The following is a 23,579-nucleotide window of genomic DNA, read 5'->3' on the forward strand; positions in this document are numbered from 1 at the left end:
TTGTTTTTCTTGTATTCCTTTTTTTATATATATAAAAATAAGCAGAAAAATATATACTGATTTTTTTCCTTCTTTCTTAAATGAAAAGGTAGTATATTATATAAACTTTTATGCACTTTGGGTTTTTTTTCACTTAATATATCATGGAAGTCATTTCATGTTAATTCATTGAACTCATTCTTGTTCTTTTTTGCATAATACATTTTGTTTGTGCCTTAGTTTATCCTATCAATTTTTTATGTTTGGGCATTTAGATTGGTTCTGGTATTGTACAAATACAAATAATACTCAACTTTGTGCATTTGTATTTTCATACTGATGAAGGAATGTCTTTGGGTAATTTCCTAGAAGTAGGATTGCTGAGTGGAGGGATAAATGGGTGCATAGTTTGGTTAGATATTGCCAAATTCCCCGCCATGGGGAAATCATTTTGCATTTCCACCAGCTATAAATAAGAGTACCTGTTTCCTCATAGCCTCCCCAGCTGAGTATGAGTTCAAGCTTTTGTTATCAGTGCTCGAGATAAGACGCGGTATCTCAGTATAATTTTCATTTACTTTTCTCTAATTATAAAAGAAGTTGAACATCTTTTCCTTGGTTTGAAGTCTGTTGTGCACTTTTTTTTAGTGAACTGGCTTTTTATGACTTTTGCCAGTTTTTCTGGAGGATTTTTGGTCATTTTTTTTAAAAGTTGCTTATGTAGGAGCACCTGAGTGGCGCAGGTCCGTTAAGCATCCAACTGTCGACCTCAGCTCAGGTCATGATCTCACGGGTCGTGGGTTCAAGCCCTGCATCGGGCTTTGTGCTGATGGTGCGGAGCCTGCTTGGGATTCTCTCTCCCTCCCTCTCTCTGACCCTCCCCCACTTGTGCGCACACTCTCTCTCTCAAAATTTAAGTTGTGTATGTATTAAGGGTGTTAGTTCTTTACTTGCAGAAATATTGCAGATATTTTCTCTCAGACTGTTACTTGACTCTTGACTTTGCTTCTCATTTCTTGCCACCCAAAACTGTTTTGAGTCAGAATAACCACAAATGAGGGCTTTTGTTATCAGATCTGAAAATGTAAGATAAAGACGTAGAAATTGAAACAACTTAGTTATGACGAGACAGTAGGCAGAAAGGTCATTAAGATAAATGGCCCCAAAGTAGATACAAATATAAGTTACAATGAATGTATGTGTTTTATAATTGTTTTTAATTTTTTTATTTGGGCTCCATGCCCAGCGTGGGGCTTGAACTCACAACCCCGAGATCAAGAGTCGCATGCTCTACCCACTGAGCCAGGCAGGCACCCCATGTCTTGTATAAATTTAGTGCATGATCAAAGTAGCAGCACTTGAAATCCATGATGAAAATAGTTATTTAAGAAGTATACTGGGCAGTCATTAACTGTTTAAAAAATGAAAGTGAGATCTCTACCTTTCATAATCCATCAAAGAAATTTTAATTAAATAAGTTAAACAGTTAATAAATGAAACACCATCAAAATACTAGAAGAAAATATTGGTTAAATGTATCAGTTTTTGGGGCGCCTGGGTGGCGCAGTCGGTTAAGCGTCCGACTTCAGCCAGGTCACGATCTCGCGGTCCGTGAGTTCGAACCCCGCGTCGGGCTCTGGGCTGATGGCTCAGAGCCTGGAGCCTGTTTCCGATTCTGTGTCTCCCTCTCTCTCTGCCCCTCCCCCGTTCATGTTCTGTCTCTCTCTGTCCCAAAAATAAATAAACGTTGAAAAAAAAAAAATTTTTTAAAAAAAATAAATAAATAAATGTATCAGTTTTTCTCAATCTCAGCACTACTGAAATCTGGACCAGATCATTCTTTGCCATAAAGGATTGTTCTGTGATTGTGGCATGTTTAACAACATACCTGGCCTCTACCTGCTAGGTGTAAGTAGCACCCTCCCAGCCATGACAATCAAAAACGTCTCCAAACTTTGTCAGATGTCCCCAGGGCCTGGAGAATGGGGACAAAATCACGCCTAACTCAGAACCAATGATTTGTATTAACTAGTAGAAGCGTAATGCCCAAGAATGAAATTAACAAAGGAAAATTTTGAAAATGTTTGCTACATAGGAAGACAAACCTTTAGCACTTAAAGAAGTTATAAAGTTGAAATTCAAGCAACAAATTGAAAAATATAGAGCATTAAGGACATTCACATTACATGAAAAGTAACAGGTAAGATGACCATCCCATTAGCAAAATGGGTGAAGGACACAAATAGACAGTCACAAAGTAAGAGACCTAAATAGCCACATAAAAAATACCAAAACATATTCACCATCCTAATAGTCAACTAAAGCAAATGGAAATAAAATGTGAATGAATAAACGCAGGATGCATGCTTTACCTTTAATATTGGCAAATGTTAAACTTCTTTATCCTGAGTATGGAGAGGCAGGTAATTTCATAAAGTGGAAGAAGTATAAATAACTATAACATTGATAAAGCACAACAGCAAGTACATATTAGACCTCTCAAGTGCATATATAGCTTTACCCATGCAATTCAACTTCTGGGCCTTTATCCTAAGGAAATAGTTGAACTGTAAAAAAAATAAATAAATAAAATAAAATTCGTTGCAGTACTATTTACAATTGCCAAACATTGGGAAAACTCATCGAATAATAAAGAACTAGTCAAAAAGTAAGGCACATCCCCAGATTATCAAATACAGAAGGTCAGTACATGAGAAAATGAATATAGTGAGAAACGAAACAAGAAAACTCTGTGTGTGTGTTCACAAATCTCTGAGATAGACGACACGTCTCATTTCTTTTTTTTCTCTTGTTTATATAAAATTGTTAACATAGATTATCTTTAGTGGTAAAACTATAGAATTTGTTCATTTTTACATCTGTATTTTCTAATATTTCTTCCAATGAACATGAGTAGAATAAAATTCAAGAACAGGGAGAAATAAAACATTTTTACATCCTCTGTCCCAATTCCAATTTCAGAAAGTTTCATAAAATTTTAATACTAAAAAATAAGGAATTTTCTTACAGTGGTGTTCATGGAAGCGTTTTTTATAACTGGAAAAGACAGAATGATGAGATTAATGTCCCCAAATAATTATTCATACGATAGGCTATTCTACATAGACAAAGAAACTGGAAGGATGTTTATCAAACCATTAACCATGGCTGTCTCTGAATCAGGCCTGTGGGTGTTATTTTCTTTTTGTGTCTTTTCTCTGTGCTTCTCAAATTTTTATTAATGAACAGATTGCTTTTTTCTTCAGAACAGAGTGTTTTTAAAAGGTTAAACAAGTATCTTCGTGTTATTGTTAACCATATAAATTTTATTTTTTTATTAATTTTTTTTTAATTTTTTTTTCAACGTTTATTTATTTTTGGGACAGAGAGAGACAGAGCATGAACGGGGAAGGGGCAGAGAGAGAGGGAGACACAGAATCGGAAACAGGCTCCAGGCTCTGAGCCATCAGCCCAGAGCCTGACGCGGGGCTCGAACTCACGGACCGCGAGATCGTGACCTGGCTGAAGTAGGACACTTAACCGACTGCGCCACCCAGGCGCCCCAACCATATAAATTTTATACAAGGAATGTTAAAATAGCGTTTTCCTCTGTATGTGTGCTCGCGTATCTTAATGGCAAGTTGTCTCCTTCTTTGTGGGAATGGACTAAGGGAAACTAACCTAAAATTTGATATATCCTATTGTAGGTTGCCTCGGGTGAGTGCAACGAGGACACGGAAGTTTACAACATCACCCTCTGTACTGGGGATGAACTCACTCTAATGGGGCAGGCAGAAATCTTGTATGCAAAGACTTTCAAAGAAAAGTCACGACTCAACACAATCTTCAAAAAGATTGGGAAACTCAATTCCATCAGTAAGCTGGGCAAAGGCAAAATGCCCTGCCTCATTTGCATGAATCACCGGACCAATGAAAGCATTAGCCTTCCATTCCAGTGCAAGGGCAGATTTAGCACCCGGAGTCCCCTGGAGCTTCAGATGCAGGAGGGCGAACACACCATCCGCAACATTGTGGAGAAAACCAGGCTCCCCGTGAATGTGACTGTGCCCAGCCCTCCCCCCAGGAACCCCTACGACCTCCACTTCATCCGTGAGGGGCATCGCTACAAGTTTGTGAACATCCAGACCAAGACAGTGGTGGTTTGCTGTGTGCTGCGGAACAACAAGATCCTCCCCATGCACTTCCCTTTGCACTTGACCGTCCCCAAGTTTAGCCTCCCAGAACACTTGGTGAAGGGAGAAGTGTGGCCCGAAACCCTGGTCCATCACTGGCTGGGTATCTGCCAGGAACAGTTCGACATCGATGAGTATTCCCGGGCTGTCCGAGACGTGAAAACTGACTGGAATGAGGACTGCAAGAGCCCCAAGAAGGGCCGGTGCTCTGGCCACAACCACGTGCCCAATTCGCTTAGCTACGCTCGCGATGAGCTCACCCAGTCCTTCCACCGGCTCTCCGTCTGTGTGTATGGCAACAATCTCCATGGCAACAGCGAGGTGAACCTTCATGGCTGCAGGGACCTGGGGGGGGAGTGGGCCCCCTTTCCTCATGACATCCTGCCCTACCAGGACCTGGGTGACAGTGGGAGCGACTACCTTTTCCCGGAAGCCAGTGAGGAGTCAGCAGGCATCGCAGGCAAGTCAGAACTCCCGTACGAAGAGCTCTGGCTGGAGGACGGCAAGCCCAGCCAGCAGTCCCTCACTCGTTCCCTGAGCGAGGAGAGCAGATGCGATCAGCCCAGAGGTTCTGTCCGGTCCAAGTGCGCAGCCTCTCCTCTTCCTGCCCCCGGAGCTCTGGGAGCGGCAGTGAAGTCTTCAGAGATCGCCCTACCTCCGCCTCCAGTGCCTCCCAAATCTGAAGCCGTAAGTCCCTTCTGTTTTTGAGTGATGGCACCCTTCCGTCTCTCTGCTCAGGCATCTACTAATGCATCTTCTTTCCTAAAGAAAAGGAAAACTCCCCGATGGGAAAGTATCCGGAGAAGCAAATCTGCTTAATTTGGAGTGAAATAGAAATACTTGCCAGATTATTTTTACCAGTTAGGAGACAGAGTTGTACTCTACGTTTGATGAGAAACCTTGAGAGTTTGTAACGGGAGGGGTTTAAACACGACTTTCGCTGCCGCCTGGAGAGCGGATAATAGGGAGGAGAGGGCAGACCGCGGGAGACCAGAGAAGAGACATTAGAGTAATGGAGGTAGGAAATGACGAGGCCTGAACCACAGCAGTTGGTAGCAGAGAGAAATGAGCTGCTTCAGAACATGTTTTAGAGGTAGACCCGAGTGTACTTACTGATAAATTGGATGTGGGTAGTGACGGAAAGAGAAATCAAGGAAAATGTCTGCAGCTTTAGCCTGAGGAACAGAGTGGGTATTTAGAGCAAGTTACAGTGGTACAGACTAAAGGAAGAGTAGATTTATTTGGGGGGTGGGAGGAGAGGGATCAAGAGACATCGGCATGATATGTAACCCTTTCCTGTATCCCTGAAGTTACATTGAGATCAAAGCACAGTAGGTGTGCCCGTGTATGTGCACACACACTCACACACCAGAGCAGAACCAGGAGCTGGAGTGGTTCTGTTTTAATGCCTTAAACATAACTCGTTCAGGGCTCCAAGGGCTTCTATCAAATCTTAATGTAAAAAGGTCAGTACGGGACAGGAGAAAGGGCCCTCTGTTGTGACTGTATTCTTCGATTGATAGGCACTCTGAACCTCTGCTCCTCCTTTTTAATCATTGGAATTCATTATCTCTGAATCAAGAAAGCATTAGAGACATAGGGTGTAGTTCTATTCACTTATTTGACATTGTCTATTGCAGTGGTTTTCTTTCTTTGTCTCTAACAGAAGCTTAAAAAAAAAAAGGCTCACATGAATCACAATAAATAGAAGAATTAAAATCAGAACTCATCTGACTGAAGCACATTGAGGGGCAGGGGTCTCCATGTGTCCCTGTTCTCTCTCTGTTCCTCCCGGGGGTCTCAAGACACCTCTGTGGAACCCTGCAGCTTTGCAGAACCCGGTTTCAAAACCCTGGAAACACTGGGTGGGATGTGAGAAATAAGACCATCAGTAAGACTGGACTCTGCTATCTTTGGGTTTTATAGGGAAGTTAACAGATGAAATGAGATGACTGTCATACAAGTGAAAATATGATAAACAACAGAAGAGAGACATATACAGACAATGTGTGTGGCAGTCCGGAGGAGAAAGAAACTTCTGGTTGGGTGATGCATGAGATAAGCTTCATGGAGATGATGACATTTTAAATGAGCTGGTAAATAGACATGAATTGGAAGAGCAGAGAAATGAGAAAGAAAGGCATTCCAGGCAGAATAGCACAAGCAAAGGTGTGGAAGCTGGAACAGGTGCGGAAAAACAAGGAGTTCTGTTGAGCCAGTGGAATAGGGTGACGATGATGTCTGAAAGGCAGTGATAGCTGAAAAGGCTGGAGGCAGGTCATGGACAGCCCTGAACATCAGGCGGCACTTTGTACCAGGCGTCATGCTTAGCTCTCCACGCGGAGCCCTCATTGCTGCAGTTTCCTGAGAGAGGACCCCCCCCCTCTGGCTATTTGCTCTAGGATATAACCCCCCAGAGACCGCCGATCTGGACTTGCGCTTGCTCCTTGCAGGATCTTCCACAGACTTTAAGACACGAGCCCAAAGATCCCTGTACCCAGTAGGGGCCATGGAAAATTGGGGGGAAGTCTTGGTGAAGTTAGAGTCCTTGGCATTTTCATTCATGTCCGAGGATGTTCCTCTCCCCACTTCCCCCAAGAAAACAGGTAAAGGAGACACTCCTCCTGGAAAGTAAGGAGTTTTCAGTATGTCTCAACTCAGCTCTGTATTTGATGTTACTGGAAACTTGGAACCCTGATCTTCATTAGGGCTGTGACCATGCCAGCTGTTCCCATGCAACTTTGGTCCTACTTGGCACATAGGGGGGGACTCATGTTTGTTGACTGATTGATTGACTCATCCGTGGTGGTCACACCCAAAGTCATTATGTAACTAAGTCTAGAAATAGGAACCTAGTGCCACTTGTTTGTTCTGTGGCATAATTGAAAGATGAGTAAGAACATAAATATTAAGAGGCTCTATCTTGACCTTGGTACTAAAAATGTGAGAGTTAAATTTGAAAGTAAAAGCCAACCTCACAGGAGAAGAAAAGATTTTGGTCTCCAGTCTTCAATGTAATTTATTACAAGAGAATCTTTTCAGAGCATGTCCAGTGTTTATAGAATACTTTTTAAAAAAAATTTTTAACACCTGAAATCACTTAATTTACTTGAAAAAATTAGGCATTTCAAATGAAGTCATATTTTTCTATTGGCTCTGTGACCATGAAATGAGTTTTCCATTTTTAGGAAGTATGTGGGATCCAGAGAACGACATAATTGTTAGATGTGGCTTCAGCTTGTAATTTTCAAAAGGGAACTTTAATGGGGCATAAATTCAAGTGCTCCGCAGAATTAAATAAAACTTTTTTGGAAAGTTGTACTGGAGTGAGTCCTGGGAGAAAGACATGCCTTGTATCTTAACAGCTGCCCCGCCTAATAATTAAAGATGGTAATAAGCTTTCAAGTGAGGCCACTTTCAAGTGAGACATCATCTGGGAAGGTGACAAATCCCCCCAGGTCTTTAGGGATAGAAGGTGCTGGAGCAATGGAATGGAGTCAAAGAAAGTATGTCTTTTTTTTTTTAATTTATTGTTTTTTAATGTTTATTTTTGAGAGAGAGAGAGAGAGAGAGCAGAGTGCAAGTGGGGGAAGGGCAGAGAGAAAGGGGACAGAGGATCTGAAGCAGACTCCAGGCTCCGAACTGTCAGCACAGAGTCCGACGCAGGATTCGAACCCACGAACCACGAGATCATGACCTGAGCCAAAGTCGGACGCTCAACTGAGCCACCCAGGCGCCCTGAAAGTACGTCTTTCCTAGTAAGGGAAGCAAAGCTGGTAATCGGTGAACGGACTCCGTTTGCCACAGCCCATGACCCAGGCCTGTTAAGATGCAGTGGTACAACAGCTCCATTGCAGTGTCTATCAGCCTATTCATGTTCTTCTAACTCTTCTCTTCCTCCTGCACTTCCTACCTCAGGGTCCTGAGTCACAACATGGACCTGCGCTCTCTCCCCAGCAAATTCTGGAGCTGTTTGTTTCTTTCTGTAACCGTGAGAATGAATCTTTCCCCTTCAACCATCATGCTTACTGTGTTTCCTGCACTGTGCTGCAGTTCCGGAGTCCTCAGGGTTATGTTTTCAGCACTTTCCTACCTGTATCTTAAGGTGGAAAACTAGGTGGTGGGGCCAGATAGAAAATCCTCAGTGGAGGAGTAATTGATGTATCCCTATTAGACTTTGTATTTGATGTGGCTATTTAAAATTATGCTCTAGTCGCCATGTGTCTGTGTAAAGATTGTTTAATACAGTTTTTTTGAAAACAAAACTCTGCCAGTTATTTTTCCAGAATATGAGAAGCTATTCCCTTCCTTATAGGAATAGCCCAGGAGAAAGTAAGCATAGCTCCAAACAGAGAAAGGATGCAGCCAGTTGAACTCCTCAGAGTTGTTGCAGATGAGCTCAGACTGAAAGGGCACGCCCAGATCACTGAATGGTGACATTTCACCTTCTTAAATTGTGCAAAGTGCCCTCAAATCAGAATGACCTGACAGTCCTTCGTAAGTGGATTATCCGTTTGGTTCATACATTTATTCTGAACACATCTTCTACTTCATAACATCGTGGGCCTCTCTCCATCATCTTAATTTTTTGGGTACCGGTTGATAGGTCTAAAATAGTTACCTGGATACACTCAACAAGTGTCTTTTTTTTTTTTTTTAAGAACTTAAAGAACTGTCTTTTTTTTTTTTTCCTCTTTAGGAGATGCCATTTTGGGGGTGCCTCACTGGCTCAGTAGGTTGAGCGTCTGACTGAATTTCATTTCAGGTTATGATCTCATGGTTCATGGGTTTGAGCCCCACATAGGGCTCTGTGCTAACAGTGCGGAACCTGCTTGGGATTCTCTGTCTCCTTCTCTCTCTGCCTTTCTCCCACTCATATTCTCTCTTTCTACCTCCTCTTTTTTTTTTTTAATAAGAAGGTGCTTTTTTTTTTAAGTTTATTTCCTTACTTTGAGAGAGAGAGCGTGAGCAAGCTGGGAAGGAACAGAGAGGGAGAGGGGGAGAGAGAGAGAGAGAGAGAGAGAGAATATCCCAAGCAGGCACCACACTGCCAGCACAGCGTTCAATGCAGGGCTCAAACTCCACAAACCGTGAGATCATGACCTGAGCCAAAATCTAGAGTCAGATGCTTAACTGCCTGAGCCACTCAGGCGCCCCACATTCTCTCCCTCTTTTAAAAATAAATAAACATTTTTTAAAAAAAGATGCCATTTGGAAAACAATAATGGAAAGACTTTATATTGCATGAAATTCTACAAATAGAATGTATGAGTCCCAAGCTGTTCTGGTCTGCACACTGAATTACAAATCATCATCAAAACTGTAGAATCACAGCTATTCTAAAATCATTTATGCAACAGTGTCCAACCTGGGGACTCCAGAACCCAGGGATTAATATCCTCCATCATCTTCAGTAACAGAAAAAAAGGTCTATTCACTCTTGGTTATTGACATGGCAGCAATTCCTGAGGTTCATGAAAAGAAAATCATCAAAGGAACTTTAGGTTGTGAGCCACTGGCTTAAACCAAGTATTACTGCCATATTGATGAAGAATGCGATAACCATAGTGAGAGCATGATTCCCCATAGCCCCTGAGAAACTAAGCACAAGGATTTGTTATAAGATGGATTGGTAGCATATATTCATTGCATAAGGCTTAAAGTCCATCATAAATAAAGTTCCTGTGATAGAGCACGCTGTGTTGTTGGTGTTTGGGGAAAAATAAGACTTACAGGGTGAGTTTAATGCCACATTTGATCGGACCTAGTCCAGTAGGTGCTGGAAAAAAAACGGACTGAGCTGTACAGAAGTGAGTTGGGGTATGTGAATCTGCCTCAGACTGGCTAAACAATTGGTAGGTACATGGGAAGAAATGCCAAGCATCCCCAGAGACTTCATTTCCCTGTCTCCGTGGAATTTAACTAGAAGCCGGGAGAGAAGTGACCTGCCACACTATGTGATAGATAATTAGAGGCACGTTAAGAGCCATGGATTGGAATCCTCCTCACTCTACCACATAGTAGCTTCGTACCTTTGGCAAAATACTTAACCTCCCTGAGTCAGCTCCTGTGGGGAGAATAACAGCCTCTTCATTGCATTATCATACCACACAAAGTGCTTGGCACTTTGCCCGAGCACTTGGTAAGCATTTAATAAATAATAGCCATAACTTCATATGGGATAGACTCCAGTTTAGGGTCAGATAGAAAATGATTTTGTGGAGGCTTTTTCCCTCAGTCCTTCCTTAATGAGGGTATGGTAAACCCTCTAAAGGGTCAAGGAGGCTGACGGAAACAGGCACATCTCCCTCCACAGCCAGCTCAGTATCCAAGCGGGCTCCATTGTCCCCACATTCCAAAAGCACATGTGATAGTTTCATTTTGCTGGGTCTCTGAGATATTACAAAAAACGTACTGGGTTTAAAAACAAAGGGGCTCCTGGGTGGCTCAGTCAGTCAGGCGTCCAGTTCGACTCAGGTTATGGTCTCACAGTTTGTGAGTTCGAGCCCTGTCTCGCTCTGTAGCTGACAGCTCAGAGCCTGGAGCCTGCTTCGGATTCTGTGTCTCCCTCTCGCTCTGCCCCTCCCCTGCTCCCTCTCTCTCTCTCTCTCAAGAATACCTTACATAACTACCAAAGTTAGGAAAAAGCTATAAAAAGATGTTCATTTATAAACTCAGAAAAGTGGCTATGAGAATGGATTTTACTCTGAATTTTTATTTTATTTTGTCTTTGGAATTTTTTCCTGTATCAAATGTTAACCTTAGAAAAGGCATTAAAAGACAGATTTTCTTAAATAAATCTGACACAATATTCAGGCTTAGGTACTAAAAAGATTACTCTGGAAGTGACTATTTATTTTTCAAAGTAATTGCACTACAAAAAGATTCACTCAGGATTCCACTAATTAATGAGGTCTCCTAAGGCATTTGACATTTAATTAATTTTAATTATGACTTTTGAGGAGTACCCTGTAAGCAAGCCATACCTACGTTCCCATTTGTTAATTGAAATAAGGACTAAATTATTATTGTGTTTTGGTAATTTTGAAACTAATTGCCTCTGGTTTCATGTAGGTTATTTGTTTTTAAATGAAAGCTTCTAAGCCAAGAAATGTTTTTCTCCTGTGTCCATTGAAAGTCTCAACGATTAGAATGTTAATAAAGTAATTATAATATTCTGTGGGATAGCTCTTGTTTCAAATCTGCACTCTTGGGTACCATTTGCACAAAATCACATTAATGTGAAGGTTATATACTATTTAAATATGTCTATCATGTATTATACTCCTTGCTCAGAAAAGGGCTTTATTCTCTGCCCCAATGGCGTATTCCTTCTCCTGAGTCCATAGAAACACCCTAGAATTTAAACAAGTATTCTTTTCAGAACCACTTGCCCTTCTTGCCTCCCAGTGAACAGCCTCCGCCTTGCCTCCCTCGCCCGAGGCTTGGAGATTGGAGGTCATTTCAAACCCAGGTCTGTGTTAGGTCCTTATCATCAGTGTATAAAACCGGGGTGGGTGGGGGGGAGAGTATGCATCTAAGAATCAGGATTTCGACTGTAAATCACATCTGCCCTCGCGTAATTAATCACATAGAGGTTCATTTATTGCTATTTTGTCACTATAAACTTTAATTTCTGTTTAGCTGAAAATATCCTGATGGGTATGTGACAGGGTTATGAACTCTGTATAAAAGCCTCTTTATAAATAAGATTTCTTAAGGCTGTAATGATTTTGTTATCTGGGAGAGGGAGTGTGGGAAGCAATGTAAAATACAGGGCAGAGGGCATGCAGTGAAGGCAAAGTTGCAAAGTTCAAGGAAGCGTGGTTACAAAACTCCTTTCTTTCCGTTGCTGACATTATCCTGAAGTCAGCTTCTTAGAGAAGAAAACTCATAGTACAGGTGAGTCCAGTTTTAGATCAAGCTTACATATAGTATCTATGTATTTTCTGAATCATTGTCAACAAAGAGGTAAAACGATCCTTACCCACCTAAGTGTGCCAGTGTCTCTTTGGTGACTGTCCATGATTCTAAGCAACATGCTCTTTGAGACCAAAGATTTTCACACACAGGCATATGATGGTACATTTTAAACTACAGACAAGGGGAGTGTATGACCTCAACTCCAGATCCACTGCTGTTGTATTTAAAAGCTGAGTATATGGCTATAAAATTGATTTTTCCCCCCAAAAAGACGGCTATGCAAAAGATGTCATAATAAGTGTTCCATTTACTTTTCTTAAGCGATCTCTTTGGTCCAGTTAGTGAAAGGGTGTAAAAAGTGTCAGTTCTTCCATAGAAGACAAGTAGAGAGTTCCAAGAAATGAAGACTGTCCAAGAAATACCATACCACAATCCCCCACCCCTACACTATGCTGTTTCATAAACACTTGGTGTGTATTTGGTTTCTTGTATTCTTTAATCCCTAGGAAGTGTCAAAGGAAGATAATGTCACAGGAGAAAGAAATCAGGTCATAGGTAATGTATATAAAGTGCTCCCAATTGTATGTAACATTTGAATTTTGTCCTCTAAACAAACACTTGTAACCTTGTTTTCTAACCGTGTAGTAATGAGCTTTGCACTTTGAACAAATTCTCATGCATGACTTTTAACATGTGACTATTTAGGAAGAAGACTTCCTTGTCCATTTTTCACAAATTATTGGTCATTTACACTGTGCTCAGTTCCCTCCCAGCCAGACAGAGCTAAAGGGAGTAGCGAGGGGAAAGAAAGGTTAAATGCTGTTCCCAGCATCAGGAAAGCAAGTTAAACTTCACGGACAGCATTCTGAAAATAAAACAGTCCCATTCTGTGATACGTTATTTCTTTTTCAACCAAGGATTGAGATGGGGTTTTGACTTTGTTGACCAGCTTCACTTAGAAACACAAAGCTTTCCGAAGCATTCGTTCTACTGAGTGTGCTCTATCTTCGCTTTAGCTGTTTTACAGTAAGTTACCGTTCATTTCTTTTCTAGCTTTACAGTGGCCAGTGGTGGAATGGCCAAGGCAGAAAGCAATGAAAAAAATGCGTGTTCTCCACATCTTCTTAAATAGGTCCCAGGAGTCCGTGAGCACTCAGCCGCCAGGTTACGTTATGTGCGTGTACATACTGGGCATCTTTTTTAAAGTTTCTTCCAATTCAGGGGGAAGAAAAAGCCATGCCATCTTCAATACACCATCCCTTTCTAATAGCTGCCTCCCTCATTCATTTCTAGTCAGTATTCTTAAAAAGAATGGTCTGCCCTCCCAGGTCCACCCTCATTTCCCGTTCTAGCTTTGACTCACTGGAAATCTGGCTTCCAAGGCTTTTTTTTTTTTTTTTCAGGCTTCTTTTGCTAAGATCCCCAGTGACCTGCTTTCGCGTATCTTCCAGACCTTCCCTGACTTCCCGACACCCTACTATCTTCACACTGACACGCTCTTGCTGTCTCCCCTCCCTTCACTTCTTGGACACTGTTCGGGTAGAGCTCTGTTCTGTGAGTGGTAAGAGGTAGTCACTTGTGTTTCTCCTTCTTTGTCTCATCTTCTGCCCATTCCTTAGGGGTTCAGCCTTCTTCACGTCTCACTGAGATCCCAATGCCACCATCACTCAGATTCTATCTGTTAGAACATCAAACTCAAACTCCGTATTTTCATAACTGGGCTCCTTCTTTCTCCCAAACTCTGTTCTTCCTTCTAAGTTTCTGTCTGATAAATGTCACCAGTACTTGTCTAGTCGGGGAAGCCCCCAGACCAGAGCATCACTGTGGTGGTTTTTTCATGCCTCTGTACCTTTTGTGCACTTGTAATTCCTTCTTCCTGAAGACTTTCTCGGGATAATTGCCTATGCATTTGTTCTCCTGTCACCTTGAATAAATCAATGGTGTGCTTGCTGACCTTTGCTCTTACTTCTGTTATAAGAGGGCCAATTTGTATCTTGATTATGTGTTTGTCTCCCTTCTTCCCAACTAATTCCATGACCTACTCATTTTTGTATACCCACTAGCTCAGTGAGCATGTGATAGGCGCTCAACATACATTTGAACAAGTCAATAGCAAAATGGAATTACTGTAGTGTGTAGGAGAAGGGAAAGTGATGGCCACTTTTAGGGACAGTGTCTCTGCTCTCAGCTCTTAACCCCCAGACACCTTTTACAACTTACTTCAAACCCTGACTGTTAAATTATGTCAGTGTGTTAGATGGCAGTCACATGAATATTCCTTGTAGACTAAAGAAAAGTGACTAGAGAATGTTCTAGAAAGAGCAGAGCTCACCATTTCCACCTTTTAATAAATTACATAAAATTTCGGTATTTAGCCCTGGGTTAGCCGTGTGCTGCATGAATACTAAGGAGAGTTTTCCTAATCCTGAGTAGTGGTATCTGACATTTGATAAGAATTTAATCACTGAACATTTTAGGAAAGGGAAGCCCCTCCTGTGAAGGAGCAAAGATGAGAGAATGGTAGGAGGTATAACTGCTGGAGGGAAAAGCTTTAGATCAGAGAAGTCACGAAGCGAGGCTCGGAAGACAGCGGGGAGTCTGCTCTCCCTGCTGCCACCCGAACCCATGTTGTGTTCGTCAACACTTCCATAACCAGTAGGCGAGCTTCTCTGCACACACCCAAACTACCCATAGCCAAGGTCATACATAATCTGTGACAGACAGAACACCTGCCCCCTCACTTAGGACCAGTGTTGGAGGTTTATTCTTGATAACCCAGGTAACCGCATCCTCCCTGTGTTGGGGCCAGTTGAAGTTCAGTCCTAAATGCTGCGTAGGAGAGGAAGAGGAGGAGTCTGGTCCACCAAGCATGGTGTATTCTGTTATATGCTCACTGAGAGTAGTAACTATCCTGGGGGGCTGGCATGTCCCAACTTAGAAATACCACCATTGTCATTTTCACGCTGTTACTACATCAAGTGTATTGGTGGAGTCAACGGTGGTCTTATGTGCCAGGTCTGCTGGTGCCCTTTTTTTCTCTAGATCACCACTTCTATGAGGACACCAAAAAATTAACATACAGCCCCGACTTACCAATAACAATCTCCAGGGCTGCCTGGGGGGCTCAGTCAGTTAAGCATCCGACTTTGGCTCGGGTCATGATCTCACAGTTTTTGAGTTCAGGCCCCTCGTCGGCTCTCTGCTGTCAGCACAGACCGCACTTCGGATCCTCTGTCCCCCTCTCTCTGACACCCGTCTCTAAAATAAACGTTAAAATTTTTTTAAAAATAACAATCTCCGCATAAGAATATAAAAAGCACTCTCATAGTATATATTTTAAAATAAAAGTACCTTTTTCTTGTATTTTTGGTGACCTCTATTAACCTTTACCTTTATTAAATTCTGTGGGACATATTTGCACCAGAGGTGACAATATATATATATTTTGTAACTCTGTCATCCACAGGGCACTATTAACAGCGATGATGGTCCTTACCATTTGCACGTTCAGGCTAATTACATATACCTGGAAAGTAAGTAAATATAAACAGCGTGAGCTGAGTTCAGGAGCAGCAACAAGTCCTGGTGGCCACATGCAGGGGTCCCAAACCGAGCCTGCAGTGGTCGGCACTGAGCCTTAGGAAATGGCATTTCGGAAGAGACAGGCAGTAAGAACCAAAGCAGAGGAAGGAGCAGACAAGCATAAGGTGTGTTGAGGAGACACTGAACCTGCCGCTTTGACTGGACCTGTGTGTTTGTGTAGAGCAGTGGTGGGAGAAGTAACTGGAAAGATGGAATGAGATGGAATCATTTCTTCTGGCTACAAGCAATAGCGAGAAGGAGTGCAGAGAGCTTCAGTGGGAAGCAGGGGAGGCTGGACTTTATCCAGCAATCAGAGGGTGCCTCTGGAGATGGCAAGAAACGTGATGAAAGCCACATGCTGAGACTTTTAGAGGGAATCTGCTAAAAATGTGGCACTTAGAAGTGAAATTGAATATGAGGGGAAACTGCAAATAGGGTGAATGGCCATCGAGTCTTGTAAATTGCCCTTCATTGTCAGATAAAATTCATAAAATTCATTTCAAATATAACTACACTCCTCTTGGATATGTATGTTGAATCCAATCAAGAAGCAAAGAAAAGGAGAACGATTCCTGTTATAAGGGTGTAGGAGGTAGGAAGTAAGAGGACACAATAAACCCTCATTATTTATACCTTCTGGATCTCAAAATGTATATATTTCACCAAAGCATATAGTTTTTCCCATAAACTGCATGTGACTTCATTTGAGCGTCTACAGCAGCGCATTGAAAGTAACAAGTTGAGGGGCGCCTGGCTCGCTCAGTCAGTAGAACATGCAGCTCTTGGTCTCGGACTTGTGAGTTCGAGCCCCACGTTAGGTGTAGAGATTACTTTAAAAAATAAAATCTTTGGGGCGCCTGGGTGGCTCAGTCAGTTGAGCGTCCAACTTCGGCTCAGGTCATGATCTCACGGTCCGTGAGTTCGAGCCCCGCGTCGGGCTCTGTGCTGACTGCTCAGAGCCTGGAGCTTGCTTCGGATTCTGGATCTCCCTCTCTCTCTGCCCCTCCCCGACTCATGCTCTGTCTCTTCTCTCTCTCTCTCTGTCAAAAATAAATAAACATTAAATTTTTTTTAATAAAAATAAATAAAATCTTTAAAAAAAAAAAAGAAAAGAAAGTAACAAATTGAAAGTAAGAGGTAGAGAGCAGGCAGTCAGCTATGCTCAGCCCCAGGTGGTCCTAATGCTTGGGGGAGCACAACCCATTCTTTTTTGCCTCTACAAAATTATACATTAAGTTCTTGTCATGGACCAGGTCCTTTTTTTTTTTTTTTTTTAATTTTTTTTTTCAACGTTTATTTATTTTTGGGACAGAGAGAGACAGAGCATGAACGGGGGAGGGGCAGAGAGAGAGGGAGACACAGAATCGGAAACAGGCTCCAGGCTCCGAGCCATCAGCCCAGAGCCTGACGTGGGGCTCGAACTCATGGACCTCGAGATCGTGACCTGGCTGAAGTCGGACGCTTAACCGACTGCGCCACCCAGGCGCCCTGGACCAGGTCCTTTTAAGATCATTTTTTTTTTTTGGTTTTTGTTTTCAACTACCTTTTCTCCAAGATGGGTTTCCTGTCAGCCTAGTTCTTTCCCATTGAACTCATGATTACATCCAAACAGCCCTCCCGTGACAATGGAGGAAGACCTTCCTCTGGACTTCTCTTCACTGACTACACCCCATATCCTAAGAACAAGAACCACACACACACTCACACGTACGCACTTAACTCATGTGGCCACCTCTAACCTTTTCTGTATCTCAGATGCAGTTTGGAGTTTAGCTATAAACACTCCAGTTAACCATAGCTCACCGCCCCCTCTGGGCCCCATGACCTACCAATGCTTTTCTTGACTACTTCCTGCCCACTCCTGTCCTGCAGGAAGCCTACGGGAAAGCTGTTCGGTACTGCCCAGCTATAGAAGTAGGGGCCAGAACCAGCTCTAAATGACCTCGAGTTCCTGGGGTTAGTTATAAGAACAGGAAGAGGGGACTTCCAGTAAGTCAAATTCAAGTACAAGTGGCTGTGTTTCTGTGTTCTGAGACCTACGTCAGTCAGTTATGTTAAGTCATTGACATCTCAGCATATCATAATTGACATCTAGGTAAGTGAGCCCTAATGAAACGTCACATTTAATGACTACTTCCAGAACTTAGAAATTTCTAAATCAAACTCAGCATTAACCGTGTTTGCCCTGTGCTCTTCTCTACCCCAGTGTTGAAAGGGGACTGTTTATTTTAAACATTAAAACGTTAGGAGCTCCTCGGTGACTCAGTCGGTTAAGTGTCGGACTTCGGCTCAGATCATGATCTTAGCGTTGCTGAGTTCGAGCCCTGCGTCGGGCTCTGTGCTGACAGCTGAGCCTGGAGCCTCCTTCAGATTCTGTGTCCCTCTCTCTCTGCCCTTCTGCTCACACTCTGTGTGTCTCTCTCTCAAAAATAAACATTAAAATTTTTTTTAAACTTACAAACTTAACCGACAGGCTCCCCATCTTCTTATATTTTCCATGATTCCTGTTACCATAAGTATAAACAGAATCAGGCACGTGTATAATAAAGTAACTCTCATTCATCCTAAATTCTATAGACATTCCCTAAGAAAGAAAAGAAGCATAGTTGGCTAAGGTACAAATCACTCACAGGAGGGAAGCTGATGCAATATCTTGATTACTTATTTTGTAACCAATATATATACTCCTGAAAGCCAGCCAGTGGGGTGACTCCTCCAGAGCTTTTCAGTGTCCTAGTTGGTTCTCGGCTCAGGAAAAGACAGCCCTCTAAGTGGTGCACGAGTCCTCCTGGGCTGGCTGAACGATCCTCTTTCTCCCTCATCCAAACCCATGTCCTCCCAGATTTTCCTTCTGTAGTCATCCACCACCTGCTTTTTAAAAGCTCAAAAGGGGAAAGCCTACAGCTAGTGGAGAAGAAAATCTGCTGCTCTGAATATTTTCGTTTAGCCTAAAGAACATTTCCAAATGAAAGACTATCACCAGGGGGTCCGGGTAACCAAGGCTGTGGGTCCTCTGGGTGGGCCCAATGGTCCTCAGCCCTAGGGAAAAATGCAATGGATAAGACTTCTTAAATTGCTTCCACTGATTTTAGAATTGAGGTTTGCCTGGTCACCTGTGGTCACATGATTTTTCCTAACATCTGTTTTTTTCTGGCAAGTGAATCGGCTCTGGGAAGCCAGTTAGGGGCCCAGCCCGCAGTGTAGGCGGTAGGGATGCAGTGTAAGGTGAACCCATTTTATTTGGTCTTAAGCAAACCCAATACCAAAGCTAATGGAAGCTTGCTGTTTCATTGTCTTTATTAGCCCAGAGCTGCTGGGACAGAAAGAAATTGAAGGCAAAGGTGAAAAAAAAAAATTGGTAGGAACAAGGCCTAAAAGCAAGCAAGGACATTTTTGACGAAGTCGGAATTGGCTCCATTTCTACCTGTGTAGCTTAGGGTTGACTAGCAGAACCGGGTATAAACTGCCCCCTGCTGCCTGACACAGAGAAGTGCGTTAAAAGTCCACTTCCTTAAAAAGAATCCTATTTCTTGAATGCCTCTGTGAATGGAGAAGAAACGGGGGTGATGGCAGGCAGACTTACACAAGCCGTGGGAATCCCAGTTCCCCTAATCCTCTCCACGGTGAACATGAAGGAAGTTAGGGGCGGCTCTTCCAAAGAGTGCTATGTTTTGGATTTGGAAGTCTGCCTCGTTACTCCATCTGCAGCCCTGTCCCGTTAAGTGTGGTGACCGTGTCACCGGAGCTTGTGAGAAGTGCAGCTCTCAGGCCCCACCCCCGGTCTGCTGAATCAGAGTCTGCATGCCGACAGGATCCCCGGGTGATTCACGTGCACACTTCCGAGTGAGAAGCCCTGGGCATAACTTCAGAAGCAGCTTCAACACTGGAGAAGAGCCACCAGTCCCGAAGGTTGGGTCAAATTGAATTCAGTGGGAACAGGGAATAAACACAACTCAGTGGAGGAGTTTGATCCTTTGTTAAGATCAGGGTTGCCTTATATGCTTCTTTCCTTTTTTTTTTTTTTTTTTAAGTTTATTTATTTTGAGAGAGATGAGAGCAAGTGGAGGAGGGACAGAGAGAGAGGGAGACAGAGGATCTGAAGCAGACTCCAGGCTATGTGCTGACAGCAGAGAGCCGGATGCGGGGCTCAAACTCGTGAACCGCGAGATCATGACCTGAGCGGAGGCTGGACGCTTAACCGACTGAGACACCCAGGCCCCCCCATGTCCTTATTTTCTCAATGCTTCTGTTGTATACATCTCACATGTCACTGTCTCTTGCACTTGCTGTAGTTCACATTACTTGCTGAATCTCAGCAGCACCAGGCAGTTGTCAAGCAGTCTCTTTTGAAAATTAGTCTGTCCCAGCGAGTATGCGACAGGCGTGGATTTTATCTCCGGCAGCATCTGTGTTTATCATCCTCCTTGTTTGCTGCAGTCTTCTCTCTCCCTCCCTTACGCCCCTGCTGTTTTTGTTTAAGAGTAGCCACGTGACCCTGCAGAATCGCAAACCCACCCCCCCACCCCGCCCCCCAACCGGTGGCATTGTCAGTCTGTTGCTAACCCAGAGTGTTCTTTTCTGCGCCAGGTCAGGGAAGAGTGCCGGCTCCTGAACGCCCCTCCTGTTCCACCCCGAAGCGCAAAGCCTTTGTCCACAAGCCCCTCCGTCCCTCCTCGTGCAGCCAAGCCAGCGCGGCAGCAGACTCGCTCTCCCAGCCCCACCTTGTCCTACTATTCTTCAGGGCTGCACGACATGTAAGTCTCCATGCCAGGGCTCACCTCCGCATGTGTCTTATTGTCAGCCAACTCACCGGGTCCTGAGAACGGTTTCCGGGTGGCCGTAACCTAGGCAGGAGGTGGGAGAGGAAATGTTCCTTAAAAACCAAAGAATTTCACTGGAAGAGCATGATGGGGCCCCTGTTGGTTTCAAGTTAGGATGGAAGGAGGAGCCAGGGTCCTAGGAAGAAAAGAAACCGCAGCCTACGTGAGAAATGGAGCATAAAGGCCAACTGGATTCTCTTAGACGCAAGCTGTGGAGGACTGCCAGTTCTCACAAAGCGGCATCTCGTTCTTTCTGCTCCGACTTCTGCACAAGGAGACAGACAGCACCTTCTACCGGGACCTAGACTTGAAAGGGTCCTATTGGCTCTCTACTCTGCCTTTCCCTTCTTGGCCATCAAGGTCTGGTAGCCATTGACTTCTCTCTGGACCCTTCTGGTGCTGGGAGCTCCTTCTTCTGCAGGACAACTCATTCCATTGTTGGCAAATGCCAATAATTTTTTCCATAATCTTTCATTATATCCAGTTGACATCTGTCTCCACGTAACTTTCAACTGTTTCTTATGTCTAGAAACACAAAAATAGATCCTCCCTGCTTCTCTTTGTCAGCCTGTGAATAATTTGAAGTCAGATGTAAGTCTTCTCTTCTCCAAAAGAGGCTGCCTCAGTTCCACCAGCTATTTCCCCTGACATCGCTGCCTGGTGCCTCGTCAGCCTGGTCACCCACCTCTGAACACACTCTGGCTTCACTGACACTTAAAATCGGGCCCCAGAGCTGAACGCACAACTCCACATATGGTCTTCACACTTAAAAATAGTTCTCTTTTGCAGGTATTTTTAATTCTCTGGACATTTAAATCCTTACGCTAGTTTTAGTCAGTTATATAGAAACCAAGGCAAGCATTGTGTTTGAAGCATTTCTTCTTACCTCAGACTTTTGGATGGGAATAGAGACACAGGTGGTAGTGATGTAGTGTTGTCCCATAGCACAAGGATGACAGGCGTGAGGCACCCATTTTCTGCCCTCATCCCACCCTTCCCCACTACAGACATTAGTAATGAGTGACACTGCCTGTTGGTGATAAGCCTAAACCTGGCCCAAGAATGTTTCTCCTCATAAAGATCCAGGCACCCCCTAACAATGATTTTCTTGTTAGTTTAAAAAGCATATATATTTTTTTCCATCTCCACTAGAGCACGTTAAATCATTATAATTCATATCCGTAATTACCAATGCATCTTAGTAACGTAAAGATTTTTTTTAACCCAGTGAAGTTAGCAGGTACTTCATCGAATTCACGATAAGAAATCCTAGATTTTTCTTCCTACCTCTGTTTTGCTACTCAGAAGTGACATCTGTGGGATAAAGATGGGCTTGGTAGTTGGCTTTTAGGTTACTCACCGCCCTTTCTGTGTTTGCTTTTAAGCAGCGTTCCTAAAAGTGACACCTGTCCTTCTGAGAGTGCTCCCGTGTCCTGCTATCCCTGTAACCGAGCGAAAGCCGATTCCGTGGACCCCAAGTCCCCGACGGGCAGTCCTTCTGCTGAAACCCTCTCCTCCAGGCTCTCGTGGCCCAACCACTATTCGGGAGCGTCGGAGAGCCAGAGCAGGGGGGACTTCCTGCCGGGGCCAAGCAGGAGTTACAGTTACCCCAGACAGAAGACGCCAGGCACACCAAAGAGAAACTGCCCAGCACCCTTTGATTTTGACGGCCATGAGCTCTCGGCCAGCCCCCCCGGCTCGGTCACTTCAGAATTCAGTGGCGGCGTCTCTGCCTGTCCCAAGTCAGCCAGCTACTCTGTGGAGAGTACAGATGCGAAAACGCTGGCCGCGGACACAAGCAAGCAGAGTATCTCGTGCCCTGCCTTACCCCCCAGGGCCCCAAAACCGGTGGAAGAGAAAGCCGCCTCGGACACTTCTCCTTTGCCTCTGAAAATTGATGGTGCTGAGGAAGACCCCAAGTCCGGGTCACCGGACCTCTCCGAGGACCAGTACTTTGTTAAAAAGGGCATGCAGGACATCTTCTCCGTCTCCTACCCTTTCTCGTCTCCGCTTCACCTCCAGCTGGCCCCCAGGTCCTGTGGCGATGGCTCCCCGTGGCAGCCACCCGCTGACCTGTCGGGACTCTCTATAGAGGAAGTGTCCAAGTCGTTACGGTTTATCGGTTTGTCTGAAGATGTCATATCGTTCTTTGTTAGCGAAAAGATCGACGGGAATTTGCTCGTTCAGCTAACGGAAGAAATCCTCTCGGAGGATTTCAAATTGAGCAAACTGCAGGTGAAGAAAATAATGCAATTCATTAATGGCTGGAGGCCCAAAATATAGCCAAACAACCCCAGCTAGCATTGGACAAAACTGATGTACGTGTGTGCCAGAGGGGGTGCGCTGGGACACAATTCCATGTTTTTTGCACTAAAAACCTTCTCTGTAAATAGGGATAAGAGACACTCCTACTATGCAGATTACGTTTTTGAATGGTGAACAGGCTATTTTGTACATCAATAAAAATGCTGTACAGAACACTTAGAGGTGTGCCTTGTACATCACTCAACACTCAACAGCTGCTAAAAGACAAAAGGCATGTTCAGAGAGAGAATTCTTACCCAAGTAGGTTTATGCGAGAAGGTATGGTATTTATTACAAAATAGCCAAAGCTGAAAAAAAACATAAGAATCAAAAAACAAAAACAAAAACAAACAACACTTTTGAACAACAGTTCTCTCCTTTGGGAAAATCGACTTTAGACAATTAACTATTCTGTGCTCTGTCGTTTGGATTGCTCAGTGCTAATTGTTTTACTCTTGTGCCTGAAAATGTTAGTGATATGAAATGACACTTTACTGTTTGTTATATGCTCGGTGGGGATCTTTTCATCAAAAGGCATTTTCCAAAAGTCATGTGTGGATAGAAGGTGTATGACATCCTTAGAAATAATACAAATTATGACCACAATCATTTATCTGTAACTGCTGCTAATTTTCTCGAGCAGTGGAAGAAAAGAGCAGAACGTATACATATATGTGTATAGATGTATACACAATGCAAACATGTTTTAAACATCATTATTAGTCTGATGTTTTAGATAACATCTGTTCACTTTCAAATATCGATTGAGGTTTGGGGC

General features: G+C 43.5%; 1 protein-coding gene across 1 annotated transcript in view; it reads left to right on the top strand.

The window, feature by feature from the left end:
- Positions 1-23,039, top strand: part of GAREM1 (GRB2 associated regulator of MAPK1 subtype 1) — a 41,032-nt gene extending 17,993 nt beyond the window's left edge. The window contains exons 3-5 of the mRNA XM_047086873.1: positions 3,687-4,859; positions 20,265-20,431; positions 21,883-23,039. Coding sequence (XP_046942829.1) covers positions 3,687-4,859; positions 20,265-20,431; positions 21,883-22,780 — 2,238 coding nt within the window. The 3' untranslated portion in view covers positions 22,781-23,039. The remainder of the gene's footprint in view (positions 1-3,686; positions 4,860-20,264; positions 20,432-21,882) is intronic.
- The last annotated feature ends 540 nt before the right edge of the window (positions 23,040-23,579 follow it).

Source organism: Lynx rufus, unplaced genomic scaffold (assembly GCF_022079265.1).
Source record: "Lynx rufus isolate CCGP_SWC_20201006 ecotype Redwood Valley unplaced genomic scaffold, mLynRuf1.p SCAF_22, whole genome shotgun sequence".
In the NCBI taxonomy this organism is placed as follows: domain Eukaryota; kingdom Metazoa; phylum Chordata; class Mammalia; order Carnivora; family Felidae; genus Lynx; species Lynx rufus.